The 20,704-nt window shown below is 42.3% G+C and overlaps 1 protein-coding gene and 1 long non-coding RNA gene across 3 annotated transcripts in view; one reads left to right on the forward strand and one right to left on the reverse strand.

The window, feature by feature from the left end:
- The window catches only part of ZNF827 (zinc finger protein 827), a 111,700-nt gene extending 98,416 nt beyond the window's left edge, over positions 1 to 13,284 (forward strand). The window contains exons 10-15 of one of the 2 annotated variants that reach the window (XR_012775621.1): positions 1,013 to 1,184; positions 2,667 to 2,833; positions 5,845 to 6,036; positions 6,130 to 6,307; positions 8,736 to 8,902; positions 9,184 to 9,300. Coding sequence is in view for 1 of the 2 variants with exons in the window: in XM_075500953.1 (XP_075357068.1) it covers positions 1,013 to 1,184; positions 2,667 to 2,833; positions 5,845 to 6,036; positions 6,130 to 6,307; positions 9,184 to 9,991 (1,517 nt within the window). In the remaining variant the exon portion in view is untranslated. Of the gene's footprint in view, positions 1 to 1,012; positions 1,185 to 2,666; positions 2,834 to 5,844; positions 6,037 to 6,129; positions 6,308 to 8,735; positions 8,903 to 9,183 lie in introns of both variants that reach the window. The other variant, XM_075500953.1, reaches the window with a different exon arrangement.
- On the reverse strand, positions 1,181 to 18,759 carry LOC142409440 (uncharacterized). The gene is made up of 5 exons (XR_012775632.1): positions 18,603 to 18,759; positions 16,938 to 17,015; positions 14,207 to 14,368; positions 6,070 to 6,157; positions 1,181 to 1,592 (listed from the first exon to the last, which is right to left on the reverse strand). It is a non-coding gene; the product is annotated as an uncharacterized LOC142409440 (long non-coding RNA).
- Between the last annotated feature and the right edge of the window lie 1,945 nt (positions 18,760 to 20,704).

A 20,704-nucleotide genomic window follows, 5' to 3' on the forward strand; every position in this document is an offset into this window, starting at 1 on the left:
AATCAGCTTCAAATCAACTGAGACTAACAGAGTTTTTTTATGGAAGATGCACCTTGTCAGCCTGCTGAGGTGCACTGCACAAAATAAGACTTGAAAGCAAGAATTTCTGATGCAGTGCTGAAAAATATTGTTGGTATAATGCCACTGTATGTTGTACCATCTAGTAGAGTCATGCTGAAAAGGTTCAAATGCTCTGTTCCTTGGCATCGTGGGGTTTTCTTAGTCCTAAGCTGCTCTATTGAATGAAGCAGCTTGTCTTTCCCTAACACTTGTAGCATTATATTTCAAATTTAGAGCAGCAGCTCCTCAAAGGGAAAGGTTGTAAAAGCTGATGTAATGTTTGGTTATTTTAATCAACTCCTTGCAAAATAAAGCTTGGCATGTACAAAAAATGCGCTGCCAGGATTTAGAAATGTTTAATTCAAAATAAAATCATTTTTATTTTAAATCATTTAAGTTGTGAAGCATCAGAAACTCATGATGAATTTGTGTAATTTCTTCAACTGTTCTTTGAGTGATGTTTTTTCGTTAGTTTGTGTTTGGAACTGGCCTAATGATACCTTTCCTCTCCACCCTCAGATTTTAATACAAAATCATTAACCATCAACTCTCTGCAAGTGATCACATGGGCAACCTCAAGAATAACTGGACCCAAAAATCAAATAAAAGATGCTAGTAAAGGAAGTAGTTGTAGATTATTGACCCATTTCTCTACTGGCTCTGCTGCAGCTCTCAGAGCAGCAGTTGCCCCAGTTTTCCAGTTTATAAAGTTTGATATTATCTGACTACAAATGGTAGAGCAACTTAAAAATCTAGCCACCTCCAAATTAGTTTTTTTCTGAGTAATTGCTGTGAACTCCTATAAGTTTCCAAAATGTCGAGCTTCCAATGTACCTCATTCTGAAAGCTGCTCGGAGAAACCCAAAGGAATGCATACTTGGTTATTGGCAGTTTTAAAAACAGCTTGCTTCAAAATGAAGTATACATTTAAGGTTTTCTGTTTCTTTTTCAGAAGAGAGAAAATACAAATGCCACTTGTGCCCCTATGCTGCTAAGTGCCGTGCTAATCTGAACCAGCACCTGACCGTCCATTCTGTGAAGCTGGTGAGTACAGACACTGAGGACATTGTCAGCGCTGTCACTTCTGAAGGCAGCGATGGAAAGAAGCACCCTTACTACTACAGGTGAGGACCCAGACAAGGGCTGTGCACCAGACGCTGGAATCTGAATGTCTTATCTGTCTGCTAAGGACATGTTACAGGGCCACCCTTCTGGTGTTGCAGGGTGGAACTGCGATGAAAGTATTTCTCTTGCCCATATCTGACTTAGTCTAAGCAGCAAAGCCCAGCTGGCTGCCCCATGCTCTTTGACTTGGCTAGCCATTGGGAAAGACTCTGGGGTTTGGTGTGGGATTGGTTTTTTTTAAACGGCTTTGTGAGGCAGATGGGCCCTTAGAAGCCTCCTTAACTTTTATACAGTGTTCCTTTAACTTTTGTGTTTGGAAACATCCCATCGTGTACACAGACTCACGGCAAATCTAAAGCACTGTGCTTCCAGTTGCCTCTTGACAGCTCCATTGTTTTCAGCTGAATCTATGAAATCAAATAGTAAAGCATAATAAGAATTGTTACATCAATACACGCGTTTCCTCCATTTGCTAGAGGTATATACATTCAGTGACCAACATGATGAAAGAAAGAAATCTTTTAGGAGAACTTGCCTGAAAAATTAAAAGGAATTGCCCAGATGAAATGGATATTTGGACATTGTCCTTGTTGTATGCACTGTTGTGTGCTCTGCAAGCTGTGATATGCACTCTAGTGGCCAAGCAGATTACCAAATCACTCTTACTTTTAGTCAAAGTGCCAAGAGCAGATTTAATTACAAAATCATAGAAGTAAGAAATAAATGAAACCTGCTGGATTAGATTATCTAGTCCGTTGCCCTGGGAAAGCAAAATAGTGCCCTAGAGTATACGCCTTTTAAAATGTTTTTGGTTTGTTTTAAATGTTAATGACCTAATCAAAGCAAGAGGACTCTGCAAAGAAAGTTAAATTAAAGGGTCCTTTCCATTGCCTCTCAATATCACTCTTCATGCACTGGCTGTGAAATCTGTATCCCTGCTAATTATTTGCATAGCTGATGACTCTTGTTTCCCAGTCCAGCATAAGAAATGTTTGAACCCATTTTTACTTGCTTACACTGAAACTGCCAGGCAGTTTTGCACAAGATCCCAGTTTGGCATGGGAACCATTCCAGGGCTTGAAAATAACTCCTGGAGTGTGCAGCAAGCTCTCCGTTTGTCAGTGTATCAGCCATACTAAACATCTTGGCAAAGCTGCAATGCCTCTTATTGCCCAAAGGAATCAGCTAGGTGATGCGCAGCATCTGGAATCTGTAGTTTTTAATTAACTTTATGATTATTTAGCGTCATTATAGCATGTACAGGATTGTTGCATTGTGCCTGCCCTTAATCACGTTGGCATGGCCATCAGTTCAAAGGCAGTTCAGTAGACAAAAGAATTTTGCAGTGAACATTCAACAGTGAGGAAAAGAAGAAATCTGTGCAGTGAGTTTTTTCTTGCAAATTCAGGGAAAGGCAATATGCTTCTGTTTGTGGTTTGTTTTTTAATGTTTCTTACTCTTGAATTCCCTTCTGCCTGCAGCTGTCATGTGTGTGGGTTTGAGACAGAGATGAATGTCCAGTTTGTCAGTCATATGTCCCTCCATGTGGATAAAGAGCAGTGGATGTTCTCCATTTGCTGCACAGCATGCGATTTTGTCACTATGGAAGAGGCAGATATGAAGGCTCATGTCAACAGCAAGCACACAGGTGATGATCCCTCTCTCCCAGCTGCAGTGATCTCTCTCTTCCTTGCTTTTTAGGTGCAACCTTCACACTTCCCATTAGCACTCTACTTTCACTGAAACGCTTGCTAATTAAGGCCTGATCTCTCAAAGTGGAAGTGAATTGGACTCCAGCCAGGCAAATAATCTGGTAGTGCAGATCAATTTTCAAGCTTAGTGAAATAAATGAAGGACTACTTAGCCCTCCTTCTTCCTATTCCCCTTATCCCCCAAATCCCCTCCCCTGTTGAAGTCAGCATACTTCGTTTGTTTTTCTGACTGGTTTACTATTTCATCAAAATCCTGGTTTGACTTCAGTGATGATAAGGTGACTTTGAGTGCTAATTGCGCATACCTGGCTGTAAGTTTGAAATACACAGTATGTTGAGCTTTGCTCTTCAGTGTGTTTGTCTCCACAGTCTATCAGTTTGGAATTTCACACTGATGTTGAGTTGACACTGTGATTCAGCAATACCATAAATGTAACTTTATATTAAATAACAGAACGAGTGATGTGTTCTCTCCCTGGTCCTGTTCACTTAATAGCCAAAGATAAGAGCAATAGCAGTTTTCAAACAAGCTCCATATGCTTAGTCCAACTAATGAAGTCTGGAATAATTTAAGGAGAAGAAAATTAGAACCCTTTTAATTAATTTCTCTTATAAGGCCAGGCAGAAGCATTTTGCTGCCACAAACTACTAACAATTGTGTTGACAATACTGAACCTGAATTGCATCCAGCCCAATTTTTCTAAAAGCTAAATTGCTTTTCCTGTCCTACCAGGAATAAAATTGGGAAAACAGGGAGGGGTGGAGAAGGAGAAGGGAGAGAAGAATGCAGTTGTTTGTGCTCACAGATACCTAAGTTAAATGTAACTACAGAAATACAAATACTGGAAAGCTCTCAAGGGATTTCACGCCAGCGTAGCTCTCAGCACTACTCCCTGCTCTCTGAGGTGTTTGCATCTAACTCCACTTCATATCTAGGAAGTCAAGGCAAATGAGAAACGCCACCCATAGCCACATGAAAAGCTTTCATCGGAGCTTAAAACTGAGCTGTACTCTACTGTATCTTCCTATCATGGCTAAAAGATTGGAGCTGCTGCTTGTCTTTTAAAGAAAGACAAAAAAACCCTTGTTCTTCCTTCACCCTGTCAAATTGAGCCATTCAGCTGGCGATTCAGCCAAAGGCTTACACATATGGCAAATACAGAGAGTAAAAAATAGAATGGATTTTCTGGGTCACTTGACTCCAGTCCCTTATCCTGTGATGTTACCGAGTCATAAAAGGCCTGTTTGTAAGGGCGTTGGCATATGTCTTCAAACAAGTATAATTGTTTTAAACCAACTACTTCTACAGACAGGCAGCTGCAGATTTTCCTGCATTAAAGATTAAGGACCTTTGTAAAATTTCCAGTGTGTGTCTTACTGATAATCAGAATACACATACGTTGTTCTTGCGCCAGAACTGTCCTTTATCTGAAACAGCAGTCCACCTCTTGCTCCCTCCTCCTTTCTTCCCTCCTTCCACAGTATTTATTCCCTTAGTATATTCACGGAGAACAACCCTCTCCCCTCTAAATGTACACTGAGCCTTTTCTTATATGAAACATGTTTTTCTCACTGTACCAATCCCTCGCTGCATATGTTCTTGTTAGAACCCCTGCTCTCGACATATGCAATCGCAGCTGTACATGGTGAAATGAAGTAAGTAGTGGTGGCAGTGTAAAACAGCAGCAGCTACTGGGAATAGCTCACACAATAACATTCTGTGATCATATTTACCTTCCTTGAAGGCTCCCCCACACTGATTGCTCATATTCATCCCATGTTCTGCTCAAATTCTTCTTTTGTTTTCCTTGACTGTTTTCAACTTAAGCACTCGTCATTTGTAGCAAAAATTCTTGTTACTGGCCCTTCAGGTCATAACCTTGTACTCTGTGCTATTAAATGTCATTCTATTTCTATTACTCTGGTCCCCAAGGTCAGTGAATCTTTCTGTATGATATCCCAGTCATCCTCCCTATTGACAGCTCAGGTCATCAGATTTCATTAGTGCATTCCTACATTTTTATTTTGGACGTAAAGGTGCCACTCATCAGTTCAAAGCTAGGCATGTAGGTACTGATGTTTGCAGAGGCCTTGATCAGGGGACTTTATCCCATAGACTTCACTAAAACTTCATATTCTCTCTTTTTAACACAGCTCTGATTAAACTAAGACATAGATGGGAGGTAATAATTTGCCCATCCTTGCCTTGTTGGCTCACGGCAGTTCTCATATGAGAACTCTCACTCTTGTTCATTTCTAGTGTGTGATAGGGTTTGGGATTTGAACTTCATACATTTCTTGCACACATAAGGAAACTGTGATGGGCTTTAGCTTTAGATCCAGTTAAATAAAGGAATTTTTTAATTCATTATCTTCAGTAAGAGGTCATAATAAAAACAGATTAATCTTTAGACCACGCTGTTATCTCTTACAATCATTACTGAGGATGCTCCTCAGGAGAATGAGTGAGATTATTCTCCTTTGCCCTTCCTCCCAGATTTACCCATTGGACCCACATAAACGGAAAGGTGGGGGAAGTTTAGCTTGGACCAGTAGGTACTTTTGGTTTCCACACCCCAAACCTACAGAAGCTCCGTTTCCTTTCTAAGTGACAAGTTCTTCATTGTTTTTGAACTCTGAGCTAATCAAAGTGTTTTCTTGGGATTTTTTTCAGCCTGGTAATGAGGTAGAGTTGCATGCTTCCTTCCCACTACCATTACAGACAGACTCAATTCTAGGATAAACTGAGAGATGTACTGTTGTAAATGCTAATAAAAAGGAAGGAGGTACAACTATGATTTCTTAACAGGTTAATTAATTTCAGACTTGTTTATAAGCATGTTTGAATTACCTTTAAATGTAAATATTTTTCCTGAAATTTAAAACAGGATCATTGAGATTCCATCTGATCTGCTGTACTAGTTATTGCTCTGTTCCTGTTTTTCAGCTGAAGAGAGGAAGACACCCAGTGAATCTAACAGTCCATCTTCATCTTCGCTGTCAGCACTGAGTGACTCTGCCAACAGCAAAGAAGATGCAGATATAACCTCAAAAAACAAGGGTTCAAACAACCTGCTGGTCATTTCTGTAGTGCCTGGTAGTCAGACCTCAGTGAACACTGAAGAGAAGTCAGAGAAAGGTAAAATACTGTTAAAGAAATACAAACTGTTACCTTCTATGCAGTCAGTCTGGCCACAAGGTAAGGAATACATTTTCCTGTTTTGTTTTTCAGGCTTTGAATGTGTTTTCTGTAACTTTGTCTGCAAAACAAAAAATATGTTTGAGCGCCATCTGCAAATCCACCTGATCACACGGATGTTCGAGTGTGACGTGTGCCACAAGTTCATGAAGACACCTGAACAATTACTGGAGCACAAGAAATGCCACACTGTCCCCACCGGTGGGCTCAAGTAAGGAAAGCAAGTACACAAACTTTTACTGTGTTAAGCACCTCTAATACTGTGGGGATAAGACAAAAGGAGGTCAGGTAGAAAGGGTTAGTTAAATGTCTGATAATCCAGATTTGGGGCTTCCTTTTACTTGGATGACCCAAGCCCAGTCCTTTAGTGTAGGCTTGCATCATTATAGCAGATCAGTAACCTAGCAGCAGATGTAGTATCCACTGGTCTTAGTGCTGTAATAAACTATGGTCCTTTCCCTTTTCAAGTCAAATAGGAGACGGTATGCGATGGGTCCTACAGGGAATAAGGCAGCACTACACAGAGGTGGTGGTGTCAAACTGAGAGGGGTTTTTTTCAAGGTATCGGAGCAAAGGAGAGCACACAGCACAGGCTCCATTCTGCACCTGGCTCAAAGACACTAAACCCCGTATAGTCTCTGCAACTAGGTATGAAGTTATAACCTTAAGGGTTATACCCTTTGTAGACTCTAATGCAAAGTCAGTCCTCTCCAAGAATTAGTAACTCTGATGCTTTCTGCTTTGGTTTGCATGCCCCAGAATGATCATTATTGTATAAATTAACATGTAACAAGTAATACACTCTTTAAAGATACAAGCCCTTTGGCTTTGGCTAAGGTGGTGTCCTTTAAGGTCTGTTGGTGCAGAGCAGCGTTTCTAGAGAATGAGCGTGCCCTTATGTCAAAGTTGGACCCCTGAGGGAAGGAGTGACTGCTGGGGCCATATGCTTCTTCTCTGTGGGCGGGCAATGTGACGTTATGCAAGATGCATGTCCCTGGTCTCTGTTTGTTCCAGCTGCTGCAGGAAAAGAGGCTGGAACCACTTGGAGCCCAGCTAGGGTTCAGCACAGGACTCCCTGCTTCTGTTGCTCTCACTAAGCAAACTCATGTTTTCAGTGCACTGTAGCTGTCCTGTGACGAGCACACCACGTTTAATGTTACCACAAGTAGCTCTATCAGTTTGCACTGCAGTTTTTGAAAACTGGTTCTGTTTGCCAGGCAGCGTCTGGTCTCCGGCTCAGTAGTTCCATGAACTGGGATCTGTGGTCACTTGAGATGTGATGACTGAATCTGGGAAGAAGACCAGACTGAGAAACAAGTAGTGTGCCAGAACGACGGGATGTCTGTCTTGGACGTACAGACCAGTTGTCTAATGCACTTTGGGTTTAAGCTGCACAGAATCTGTTCTATTTACCAAGGAAAAACCATGACCTATGACTCAGACCTTCCTGACAGAATGGGCTTCTCAGCCTACATAAGTTATTCCTGCCCAACTCAAGTAATAATTAGGTACCTTGAAAGCTGCGCCTAAGAAAAAGCTCTGATTTTTTTTTTTTTAAGGCATCCAGAAGAGCCTGAAGAGATCTAAGTAAATTGTATTTTTCTGTCTCCTGTTTGCTGTGGGGGAAGAGAAAAAAACATGATTCCTCCAGCTCCAGGTCAAAATCTGAGATTCTGATCCAGAGAGCACCCAGCCCAGGAGAGGTATGTGTGCATAGACAGCTGAGTCCTCTGTTGCAATAGAGCTAATCGCATTAGCAGCCTCAATGCCAGGCTCCCTCTCTGGATCAGAGTACTTGATGTGCATCAGAAAAAGTGTCCGGATGTTTTAGTATCCATTTGTCCTCCTGTATTACTCACTGTGCTCAAAAGTCTCTCAATTAGCAGGTAGATTAATATTAAACCTGTATGTGCAACCAGTTGTAGCAAGGGAAAACACACATGGAGAGAGGATCTCAGCTTAGAAATGATCTGAGATGCTAGAATACAACTGGCAGACCTGCTAAACAGTGAACACAGATCAGCGGCAGGCGGAGAGGTCTGTAAGACAGTAGCCAGGTGCCTCAGTTGTATCTTTTTATCTAGACTTGCTCTTTTAGCTCACCAGTTAGATCTGGAAGGGAGCATGCTTTGTTTAATACAGCAGAGATCCCTGGCAGGTAGCTGTCCTCACCAACTTCCTCTTGGCTACATAAAGCAAAAGCGGGTGTGTTTTGGGTTTGTTGGTGTCCAGGCTTGTTCAGCTCAGGCTTCCTTCCAAGCTTTCAAGATTCCCTCCTCCAGCCTTCTCGGCCCTTCCTGGTTCAGGAACCAGGGGTGAGGCCCTTTGCCACGTCCACCCCGGTCCGGACGCTTGCTGCTGTGAGTAAGCGGAGCCCACATCCTGTTCCCACACAGGAACAATTCCTGCCGTGGCAGAGGCGGCTGTAGGCAAACACTGCCAAACACACGCCCCCTTTGAGCGTGGCTAGCTCATCTCCCAGAAATGGGAATCCCTACAAATCATCCTAACAGACTGGCTTTCAGCTGCTCCTAGCAGGATACCCAGCAAACTTGTTGTTCAAGGTCACATAAAAGGAATTTCCTAAGCTTTTGCTGTACATGTGGTATTACAAGTTTATTCCATCTTTACTTAAACAGCTGCTTTCATACTCATCTGTAAACACTCACTTTAAACCACTTCTTAATGGACAAAATGGCCAAAGTGACTTCGTGCAAACACTAGGAATGTCGTTATACAAAGTACCTGTGAATCAGTCACCCACTCTGCACTACCCGGCCTGCTTTGCAGAATCTTCCCCATCAAGGTAAGCCAGAAGATTAAAGGGATGCTCCTTCAGAGTGAATCAGTGTTTCATAGGAATGTGTGAGCTCTACTACCATTAAATGGGCAAACCTCCTCTAAGTAGAGATGTGTCAAGGTGAACCAAGTATTTGAAAGAGGCTTTACAGGGAAAACTAAGTGCCTTTTTCTCCTCTTCAGTAGGTCAGAGAGGGGTTGAGTGACAGGGTTAAACCAGGAATGCAGGTCTTCAAGCTGAGTGACTTCTCTTTTCTCTGTCCCCACCTTTCCTTGCTGTGTTGCCAGGTGCCCATTCTGCATCTACTCCACTAACCGCCCCGCAGCAATGGAGTGCCACCTGAAGACTCACTACAAGATGGAGTACAAGTGTCGGATCTGCCAGACAGTGAAAGCAAATCAGCTGGAGCTGGAGATGCACATCCGAGAACACCGCCTTGGCAACCATTACAAATGCGACCAGTGTGGCTACCTGTCCAAGACCGCCAACAAGCTGATTGAACACGTGCGTGTCCACACCGGTGAGCGCCCTTTTCACTGTGACCAGTGCAGCTACAGCTGCAAACGCAAAGACAATCTCAACTTGCACAAGAAACTGAAGCATGCTCCACGCCAGACTTTCAGCTGCGACGAGTGCCTGTTCAAGACTACCCACCCTTTTGTCTTCAGCCGCCACGTGAAGAAGCACCAGAACGGGGACTGCTCCGAAGAGGAGAAGAAGGGCCAGTATTCAACCTCCAAGGAAGCCAGCCCGCTCCTACCAGTGAACAGCTCCAGAAACCTCCTGTCACCCCTCTCAGTTATGTCTGCCTCCCAGGCTTTGCAAACAGTGGCTATGTCAGCTGCACACGGCAGTGGGGCAGAGCCCAACTTGGCAGTGAAAGCCTTGGCCATCAACGGCACTTCCCTGTGCTTTGATAAATACTGGAACTCAGAGTTTGCCCACCTTATTCCTTTAACAATGTTTTTCCCCAAAAACCACTACGATCTCACATTCCATCCACCCAGACCTCAGACTGCACCGGGAGGTGCCTCTTCACCTAAACACTCCTTCCTTGCCTACCTTGGACTAACAGAAAGGGCAGAAACTGTCTGAGGGCAGTTACATTCTGTACCAAAAATACCCCAACAAACCCAGCAGGTATACATTGCTGCAAAACGTAGACCGAAGAGGTAACGAACACTTGTACTATATCATTAGTAAGGTTTAGAAAATGGCTCTGTGTGTATACTTATTGCATTGACATGAAAGCTGCTTTATTAAATCTTCAAGAGGTGACCTACTGCATACTTCTACCTTCAGAGGCATGTTCCCAGTACTCTTATCTAAGAAACTATTTTGTCTTGTTAAGCTGAAAAAGAGTGTCCTTAATGGCAATCAGCACTTGTAAGATTACATATTGATGCATTTTATTTTGGGGCTTTGCGTGCGTGCGGGTGCGTGAAAGAGAGTCTGCCTGTAGCGTGCCATGACATTGCTTTTGCACATCCCTTGTATTGGCTTATTTAATTATTATTCTTTTCCCCTTTTCACACACTTGCTCCCTCCCTTCCCTCTGTCTCCCCCTGAACTGTAGAGTTGTGGAAGGAATAACGGTTCAGGGTGTATTATTTCAGTGCTGTTTGCAGCTTCCTTTAATTGTTTGATGCCTTGTACACAGTTGTCAAGGTTTGAGGATTTGGGGTAGAACTGATGAGGAAAAAGTTGCTTTCAGCACTGCAGGATGAGAGTACGACAATAAAAAGCGTGTGTATGTGCACATATGCATATGCAGTGCGTGCAGTCTACACACCCACACAGCAGGCCCAATTCTTAACTGTTACACAGGTGTAACAAAACACCTGCATCTGGGCCATAGCATACATCTTTTGTTTTAAAAGGGCATATAAATATTATATATATATATTTATATATATATATACTGTATTATGCAGTGGTTACCTTTTAGTTTGCAGGAACAACATGTATAACTAGAATTCTATGGTGGAAAAAATCCAACAAGGGGATTAAAAAAAGGGTATGGATAAATTCTGGGTATAAATACTCAGACTAAAAAAACAAGGCAGTTTTGCACAGTGCTTTAGTCTTGCACTAGTTTGTTTCTCACTTGCAAAAAAAAAAAAAAAGAAAAAAAATCTGTGGGCTGAAGGTAAGATGACTGTTTATCTGAAAAGGTACCAGTAACTTCTTTGAAATATACAGCTATAAAAAGATGCTGTTTGAACCATACAGTTCTCTTTTATACCCTCAGTATTTCAATTGTACTTGCAAATTCTACAGTCCTATCGATACCCTCCATGTTATTAGTAATACTTTATTCCTTTTTGTTAACGGCGGATAGAGTGTACACTGCTAGGAAGCTAACTTTATACTTATTTAACGCTCCTACTTGTGGTCATTAAAATGACATGTTATATGTAGCACTTTATCGCAGGAAGAAGCAAATGCGGATTGGTTGTGTAACGTTTGTTAATCTCAAAATGCTAAGAGTGATCTTAATTTAAGAGAAGCTAACTGACTGTTAATTGATTTGTGTCTCTGAGACAACTTAATATCCAGGAAGAAAGGTCACATTAAAAATACTCTGCATTAAAATCGGAAGTACAAAATATGAAACTCTTCAAAATTATCATGTGACTTACAGGAATGCTTTCTTACTGGATTATTGTTTTCCATGGTGTCTCTTGGATTCGGATCTCGCTGTCTTTCACCAGGTATTTGAGCTAGCTTTTGTCAGAGTCCCCTCTCTGTCCCTTGGCCAAGCCGCTGTAGGAGGTGCCCTGAGTCACATCTAATGTGCTATCCACCCCGCCTCATGCTCTCCTGAGGGAACTTCTGCAGGTTGTTGTGGGATGGGCGGGATCTGACAGGCCAGTTGGAGCCAACCCCTTGTTCATGACAGCACTAAAGCAACGCCCCAGTTCAGGAAGGCATTTCTGCTCCACAAGGGCTCTTAGCCATATGCACAACTACACACATAACTCAATCTTTATTAGTTCTTAAATGAAGCTTGTGTAGAAACACTTTTTTGATGCAAAACTTGCATCGTTTAACCTATTTGCAAGATTCCTATGTTTGTTTTGCACTGAGATGGCCAAACATTCTCCACTGTCATGACCAAACTCTTCCTGTTTGGGGAGGACTTCCTAATCTGTGCACTCCTGTTAACATACTGGAAGCTATTTACAAGGGGGAAATATCCAAAATAGTAGCAGGTTATCATTTGGAATTATTAATTAAAGGACAGAGAAGTCCCACCACTTTGTTTACATTCCAGCAGACAGTTTTGGTTCTAACGAGCATGTGGCAGTTCTGTCTGTCTACGCAGTAAAGAAAAGCCATCTGTTCCAAAGTGTGTATAAACCTTTGTAAACAACCTATGTAACTCAGGGCCCTGTTTGCCATGCTTTACTCCATCAGAACTCCTGGTAACTCCCCCCCGCCCCGGAGTACAGACAAAATAGAAAATGCTGTATTAGTAAATACTCAAAGCATAAAAAACTGAGTATCTCGACAGCATGAAATATGCAATCTGCATCCAGAAACTATACCAGTTCTTTAAAATATACTCAATGTGTCTATCTCTGACCCCACCATAGAAGAGCAAACACTTCCAAATCAAAAAAGCTTATTTTTCAACCGACAGGTAAAGTACAGCTGTCTAGGAGGAAGAAGTAGGAATATTAGTGGGACGCTTTCTGTAAACCAAATGGCAGTTTAAATAGGGCTGGAACTTCCAAGAATGAGCTGTAAGCATGCAAACGCCACGTGTTTGACAATGTTCCACTGTACCAGTATCTGACATAGTAATGTTTAATGTACCTGGGAAATTTGTTTAGCACTTTGGAAAGGATAAATTAATTCTTTCTGGCAAGTTATAGAAGTTTTCTCTGTAAGAAGAAGTGTGTTAGGAGGTTTTTATTTTTTTAAGAAAAAAAATACAGTATTTATCAGAGTTCACACATATTAAAATAATTGGTTTGCAGTTCAAGGCTAAAGAAAGGAATGTTCCCCAGAGGTTCCCCCTACCGACTAATGACCAACAGTTCTGATAAATTCCCCCCCACCATAAAGGTAATTTCATACTGGTTTTCACTATGCATTCTTTAACGAAAGCTAGCGTGTTTTTCCATTTGGTAATTCAGTTAAAGTTCTCAGCACTTTTTTCTTTCTTCTGTCTGTTTTTTTTTTACTTGTTGTATTATGTTCCAATATCATTCTGTCAAGGTTTGTGTACATTAATAAAAATTTGTATTGTATAAAGCTTTTTGCATTATAAGGCTGTACAGGGTCATTTTGACAGTAACTGGTATATTCCTTTGCATCTTATGTTGCATTGCCAATTTCTAGTGTAGCCAGTTTGGAAGTACAATATACTCTAATTAAAAAGGTTGGCTATATTCTTGTTTCTTTTTGGTTTTCCTTCCTCTCCTTTCTTCACCTTAAATTGATTTAGGCTTGATGTGGAGGGAGGGGGAAAGGATTCTCCTACAAGACAAGAAGATATGAAAAAAAAAAAAGGTAAGATGTTATCAGTGGTTGAAATTGAAAAGGAAAGCTCTGGTTATTACTGCTGATTAAGACACACAGCAAATACTCCTAGGATGGCTATAGGACTTCTCTATGTGGGCTCTGTACTTAAACCAACCTGCCAGGTCAATTCTGCAAGGGGGTGATGCCTCTTCTGAGGAGCCTGCGCAGTCGGGAGGATGATGGAGCTCTCCAGCCCTACCCTCCTCAGCCCTGCAGTTCAAAAATCAGATCCTTAAGCAGTGGCTTGGTGAACCTGGCCTTGCTTGGGAGTTGCCCCAATGAAATCAGGAGAACTCTTTCCTTAAAGAGGAGCTACGCAGTGAATAAAGGAGCATTGTGCATTAAAAGATTGTAGTGGAAATCCATTTTTTTTGTTGTAAAAATAACATGTACACATTTTGTCAGCATTTTAGAAAAAGCTATTTTTTTTCACCAAAGATTAATGAAATAATTAAAATGCAGAGAGGAAGCTAAAGAAGGAAACGCTAAGAGCAAACAGACTTCCAAGAAGCATAGGTACTATTGGCTCCACTGAACAAGAAAAGATACTTAACATCCTAAAAGGAAGTTAGGGTATTTAAACACTAACCAAGGAAAAAAAAATCTGGGTATTCATTAGATAAAAATTATCCTAAGATAAATTAATGTTAACATTACATACATGTGGATTGTCCTTTGCCCTCAGTTAGGGCAGTGTTAAGGTCTAATCAACTGAAAAATTCTTATGGTTGTTTCTACTGGGGTGCGGATACTAATTTTCAGGGCCTCTATCAGTACCTTGTTAGAGTATGTGGTGCTGTTCACAGCTTGTGTGTTGAACCCACTGCTCCTCCTTTTGCCTGTGACTAGTTAGGTGAGTGGACAGCACCTCTAGCTTTGTCATTAGGATGGTAAGTCGTGCTCAAGAAGAGGTGGTCTTTCTCTCCTCTTGCACTATATCTGTAATAGAAAATGCACAGTGATACTCTATGCGGGGTTTTTTTTGCACTAGACATAAATAGTTATCCTAGCAATTAAAAGACAATCATGCAAATTCTCTAATTTTGAAAGGTATTTCAGCGATTGATCTACCAAGCCCTGATTATAATCTTGACGGTTTTAAAACGGACCTCTGCTTGTGTAAATTGCTACAGTTCTGTTGTAAATTATTATAAACGTTAATTTAATTGAGGCAATGGTTTAAGATGTAGGTTCAAATGTTCGGTTAAAACAAGCAGAGAAGGTGCAGGGAGTGAGTCAAAGAGCACCTGGGCTGGCAGAGGAGAGGGAACACTGCTGTCTCTGGAAGGGGCATACTCTGCACTGTCTGACAGTGTCTCGGTGTCTCTAGGAGGGGGCTGAGCAGAGGACTGAATTATCCTGCCCGTAGGTAGTCAGCCAGCAGCTAAGTGCAAGTCTTGTAGTAGCTCCAGCCCTTGAGTCCTACTGTAAACTTTTCTTTACATGCTCAGGCCCAATCTCAACCAAAACATCAACCGCCCTCTTGCAATCAGCCTCTCTAGCTTTACCAAAAACCTGACAGAAGAACCCTATGTGCACCCAAATAGGGGTATTAGTGTTGCACGCGATATGAGATAAAGAGCCGCTGTCCTTTGCAGCAGGTGGCTATAACATGCTTGTAGAACTGCACAATTCTAATCAATTAACTTTCCCTATCTGTCTTTTCTGATATATACACCAATATACGTGTGGTGACAGAAAACATCCCGGTTTGTGTATGGACCCTCTCGAACTGCCCTGTTTTCATTCTGCCTCCACGTATATTTTTAATATGCCATATCTGTTAATAAAGAATAATAATTAAAAGTGGACATTTTTTCAAGCAGAACTATTCTTTATAGTCCTACACCTGCCATAGTAATCATGAGCCCAGCATAATGAGGCTTAAGAGAGACTTTGGGGAAAAAAAAAAAACCAACCTAAAAGTTTCTGTAACACTTGACTGTAGAGAAGGATTCTTTTGCAGGGGATGGCATCATTTATGCAGAGCCATGTTTTAAAATACATGTTGTGTTAAAAATGTATCAGTTGTGCTCCTAACAAACAGACATCTGCATTATATCATCCACCATCATATCTGCTGCTAATTGGCCTCCTTGTTGACAAGTCTCAGCAGCAAGGTTAAGTACTGGCTGTAAAAGCAATCTAGCCTCTTGCCCGAGGGGTCAGAGCTCAGGCAGACCATGCAGGAGCCTGCACAGCCTCTTCCCTGCTATATATTTTCTGAGAGCTAATAAAACACTAGCGCAATCACTCCTGCCCAGAGGTCTGCCAACCACTACAGTGTCTGTGGAGCTGCAGTAAGTGGTATGTCATCTTCTCATCACAGAGGCACTCAGTCTGCAAGGGAAGAGGCATCGTCTTTTGCATCAAAGTTTTAGAAACTACCAGTGAAGCATCTAAAAATGCCAGCAATGACAGCTAACCTTGGACGCAGGGCAGCTGAGGCCTGAGTGCCCAGCAGGAGCCCCTGGGAAAGGCATGGGGGTGGGTTTAGTGCCCAGAGTTCAATGTCCCCTGAAAGGTAACTGATCTTGAGCTGTCTTCAAGGTAACTGATCTTGACCAAACAAATCCACTAGCTGCTTTTAAAAATCTTGGCCTAAAAATCCTGGTGGGAGGTTGCAGGGAGCAGCCTGCTGCCTGTTTCCCCAGAAGCGCGCACCGGCTGGAGTATGGCACTGCCGCCATCGCGCCAGCCAGGACGGCTCAGACATCACACGTGTCTTGGCAAATCTAGGCCGAGTTAACAGGTTACACCTGAACCAAAGACCAGAATTTTACTTGGCTTGTGGGCTTGTTGCATAGCTCTTGGCAACATAATGCTATGTACTGGAGGAAGCCATCCAGTTGCTAGATACCAGGCACTACATCAGAAATGCAGCTGTTGTGCTGCCACATGTGCACAACAGCTGTCTTTCACCAACCCAGCAGTGGCTATATTTACATGTATGACTCTCGTAAGTACCCACATTTAAAAAAAAGGAAAAGAAAAAATAAAAGATAATTTAGAGCTGGAGCTGAGCAGTAGCAGGGGTGGGGGGGGACACCAACTGGAAATGTTTCATTAAGTTAAAAAAACCAAACCAAAACAAAAAAGAAAAAAACCCACCCCCCAAAAAACCCCCGAACAACAGCACAGCGGAAGAGTACTCCGGCACTTCTTTGCAGCCTTGAGATGCCTCTGCAGCCTATTTCCCTACTTTAAGATGGGGGTGGTGGTGGTGGTGGTGGTGGTGTGTTCCATGCTAGGAAGTGGTTCTGCTTTGTTTTGGTTTGTTGTTGTTTTGTTTTTTGGGTTTTTTTAACTGTTCCATTTCACTCCCCCCTCCACCGTGATTAAAATGCAACATATGGCACAACTTTGAAAAAAACCCACAAAACCAACAGTCTTTCCAATTTAGGCTATAGTTAATGAAAAAAGACTTTGAGTTCCTGTAGTATCCTCTGTTGTTTGCATATAGCTCTGCTCTACTTTACTTTTCAAACCTCTACTTTCTATCACATACCTTCTTTTCCGCAGCACTTTTCAGACAGCATTTCACTGGAACTGCAAACTTTGGATTGTTGCTCTTCTGGGAAGGTGCCTGTTTAAATAAAGAACAGAAAAATGCTCTCTATCGCCAAGCCCCTAGACCTTCATGCCAATGTTTGCAGCACAGCCTAATGCGACCAAAACCAAAAATAGGCCTCGCTTTCTCGCTGGTCAAAAAAAATATCAAATACTTTCTTGATTCTTTCCCTGTTATTTAAGACTGGAATGTTCATTCACACACTAGACTGAAGAATTTGCTTTTTAACAGATTTAACAGGAAGCCAGTTGGGAGGGTCAAAGCTGCAACTAACATGCTCACGCATAGCTGAGTAGGACTTTAGAACCTATTTATGCATAACTGCATGAATGAATATGAGCATGTTTTGCCTGGCTTGCTCTCACTGCCTCCTTAAGCATTTTGCCACAAATAACCACATGAGCCTGGTCTAGCCCCTGCTCAGAGAAGGTCTAGCCCCTGCTCCTCTCTGCCTGAACACCCACAACCAGCATCACCAGTGCAATGTCCAACGCTGACTAATTGCCAGAAAGCCAGACCTAAGGGCTGGAGCGGAGCAGAGCACCGCCCTGCCAGCAGCACCGGGGCCAGCCTCGGGCACCTCCTCGCTGTCGCACATCTCATGCTGTGTAGCGTCATACACGCAGGGTTTATCTGGGTACTGAGAAGAAGTGCTGCTTGACAAGAACGCAAAAAGTCATTTGGCTTCCTTGTAGGACCAACTTCTCTAAAACTGTGTGGGTAGATTAATGCCGAATTTCTTGCTAGAACCAGCAAAATAAATTATGATAAACTATACATGTCTTGTATTTCTTGTATTGCAGGGATTAACACTTTCCTGATATCTAGGCTTCCCAGTACACAGCGTACAACTGCATTCCATTACAGTTAGAAGCAGGAGATGTTTTAGCAATAAAATCACAGTATCTTTTTTTCCTGCAATTGAGAAAAAAAAATTTAAATGGCATGGGAATATAAGTAAAGATAAATAGTTGCAGGAGTGCTCCCTCCATCAGTGTGATTCTGAAATAATAAGCATACATTGGTGGCTGTCACTCATGCCAGTGACACTAAAACGTACCAGAATAGCTCTATTTGCATGTGTTATCAGAGCGATGCCCATTTGCACTCTGAATATTTAGTAAGCAAGCATTAAGACTTCGTGTTTTTATACCTAGCTACCTATTTTTAATGGGACTGCATACCTAGAACTTAATGAAAAGATCTTATGTTAATGTGGTTTAAAAATATGCACTGCATCTTTTAAGTTAACATTTCAATTAAAAATAAATAAGATCCGGTTATATGGTGATACTGTGATAAGATTGCATTTTTACCAGTTAAGTTTCATGCTTATTCAAAGTGACAGATTTCTCTAAGAACAGTCCTCCAGCCACTCAAACCAGGAAAATATAATTAAGGGTGCACTTAATCACTTCCCAAAATTGGGATATCACATTCTATGGATAAATGCATTTTGTGATAAACACATTGTTACTTTCCTCTGGCTAGTCTATTAAAGCTAACAACTGCATAATAAAATTTAATTCACATCCAATTTTAACAGGAAAACAATGCCACGCACACTGTAAATGGTTATTATACACATCTGCATGTGCGTACCTACTGTCTAAAGCTCTCGCAAGCACCTTCTTTAACTCGGTTGCAGCAGCTCTGCTTTATGACAGTAAGCCCATCAGTGCGTCCAGGTTTGGCAGTACTCAGCTCCAGGTGGATGGTCGCAGCACACTCAGCAGCCCCACGCGTCGCCTAGTGGCCCAACGCTCGCTGGGTGCCGAGCTCCAGCTGCTTCATGGGCGTGTGGCAGTCGTGGTAGCGTGTGTACCTGGAGAGACCCCCGCTCCGCGGCATTCCCAGTATCCTGGCCCAGCTTAACTCGTGTAACAAAGAATTTAACAGGAAAAGAAGAGTCCGCTCATGTTTTCTTCTAAGCTCTATTTAATTAACTAAGGTCCCTTTGGTGCGGCCACAGCAAATCACACCTGAGGTCTTCCGAACGTGACCAGCCGAGACATAAATACTTACGATACAGAGGCAGGATTGACCTGTTGTCACTGAACCTGGTCTTTTCTTTAAGCCTATTCACATCTCCAGCACCATGTTGTTCCACAAGTTACATGTAAACCCACTATGTAAAAGCGTACTTTGTTTGCTGCAGTGATACGCTAACTTGCCCCCTCGCTACTTGCACTGCAAAAATGGTTCCTGATTAGCCTTCACCAAGCTATTTTATGGCTGCCCGCTGCAGTCCCGCTCTGTTTGCTCTCGCCACAAGCAGAGGCCGCTTCGTACTTGTGATCACCGCTGGTACCCTCCTCTGGTCCTCTCCACTTACGTGAAAAGCTCATTCTGCTCACAGTTCACTTCCATATGCGGTAAAAGGGTTGACTCTGCTAGACTGGCCCATTCATTCCTCAGTTCCAGCCAGTATCCTGCTCTCAGGGTAAATGCTACCGACTAACACTTCAGAAGAAAGAAGAATTAAAAAAAAATCCAGAAATTAGGATTGCTCAGAGGTTTCTTCCAGTGGAATGTTTTGCTGTCAGACAAGTTTTAAAAGACACAGGAATTTCCTGTGGAGCAGAATTTGTGGTTCCTGACGATGAGCGCTACTGGCCATGTTCTGACCGACTGCCTTTGGATCTGGTTCCCAAAATCGTTTACACAGAGAGGTTTTCCTGAGCATTCTTTAGAAACTGGACGTTTTCCATCAGGATTTTTGATTCTGTCACTGTAATAGCCAGTTCCTCGACTGGCTTTGGCCTTGCCATTGCCTTTTTTTGATGCAAGTCATGTGAGTGCTGTCATTGGGTTTTTGTCACCTAATCAATAGCTTGTCAAGATCCAGGCTCTTATTTGGTGGTAGAGACTTCAAGAATCCTCCACGTTTAGGGGGCCAAAACAAAATGGGGGGGGTGGTTTTTTTTATAGTTCAGAAAAATTGTTTCCCATGGGACTTTTTTAGCTTCCTGGACTAGACTAACAGAGGAACCGAGACCCCTAACTTTTACTTTTAATGACCAAATAAAAGTAAAGCAGATCACCAAAAACTGTCACTGGCAGCCAAAGAGAAGCCAGGACTCTGAAGTCACTAGTATGAATGTTCCCTAGGTGCTAAAAGCTTGCATGGTTCAAAGCTCGCTCTCGGCACTGCCAAACGACCAGGGACTACCTCCTCCCAAGTCATCTGCGAATTCATGACAGGCCAAAAACTCAAAGAAATCCCTTAGCTCTGCAGCTCTTTCTAGAAACCTCAAAAAGAAAGGCTATTTACCTCTAACACCTCTGAGATCTGCTGTCTGTATGTATGTTGACATTGAATTTACTGTGCAAAGAACTGAAAGCCAGAGAATCTCCACCCCAACAGTACTCGCAGAAGTGCACATACCTTGTCTCCTCTTGTTCTGTTCTTGCAGAGGGTGGCCCACTTGTTGGAACAAGTTGCAGTGTCGTAACAAACACCAATCGATTAGCTTGCTTCTACAGTAAGACTGCTAAGTCCCTCAAATCTTCTCATCACAGGCCCAGTAATGCAAGGGGACTTTCTGAAGACTTCTTTCCTGTTTACATGAAAGCAAAAAGCACCTGCAACACCCAATAATGCAATTAATATTGTCAGTCAAGTGAAATCCAGAATCTTACACCATCCCAAGGAAGCATTCAGCCTGAATTCTGATGGTAGCCTTGTTTCCCCTTTCCTTCCT

This window comes from Mycteria americana, chromosome 4 (assembly GCF_035582795.1).
Source record: "Mycteria americana isolate JAX WOST 10 ecotype Jacksonville Zoo and Gardens chromosome 4, USCA_MyAme_1.0, whole genome shotgun sequence".
NCBI lineage: Eukaryota > Metazoa > Chordata > Aves > Ciconiiformes > Ciconiidae > Mycteria > Mycteria americana.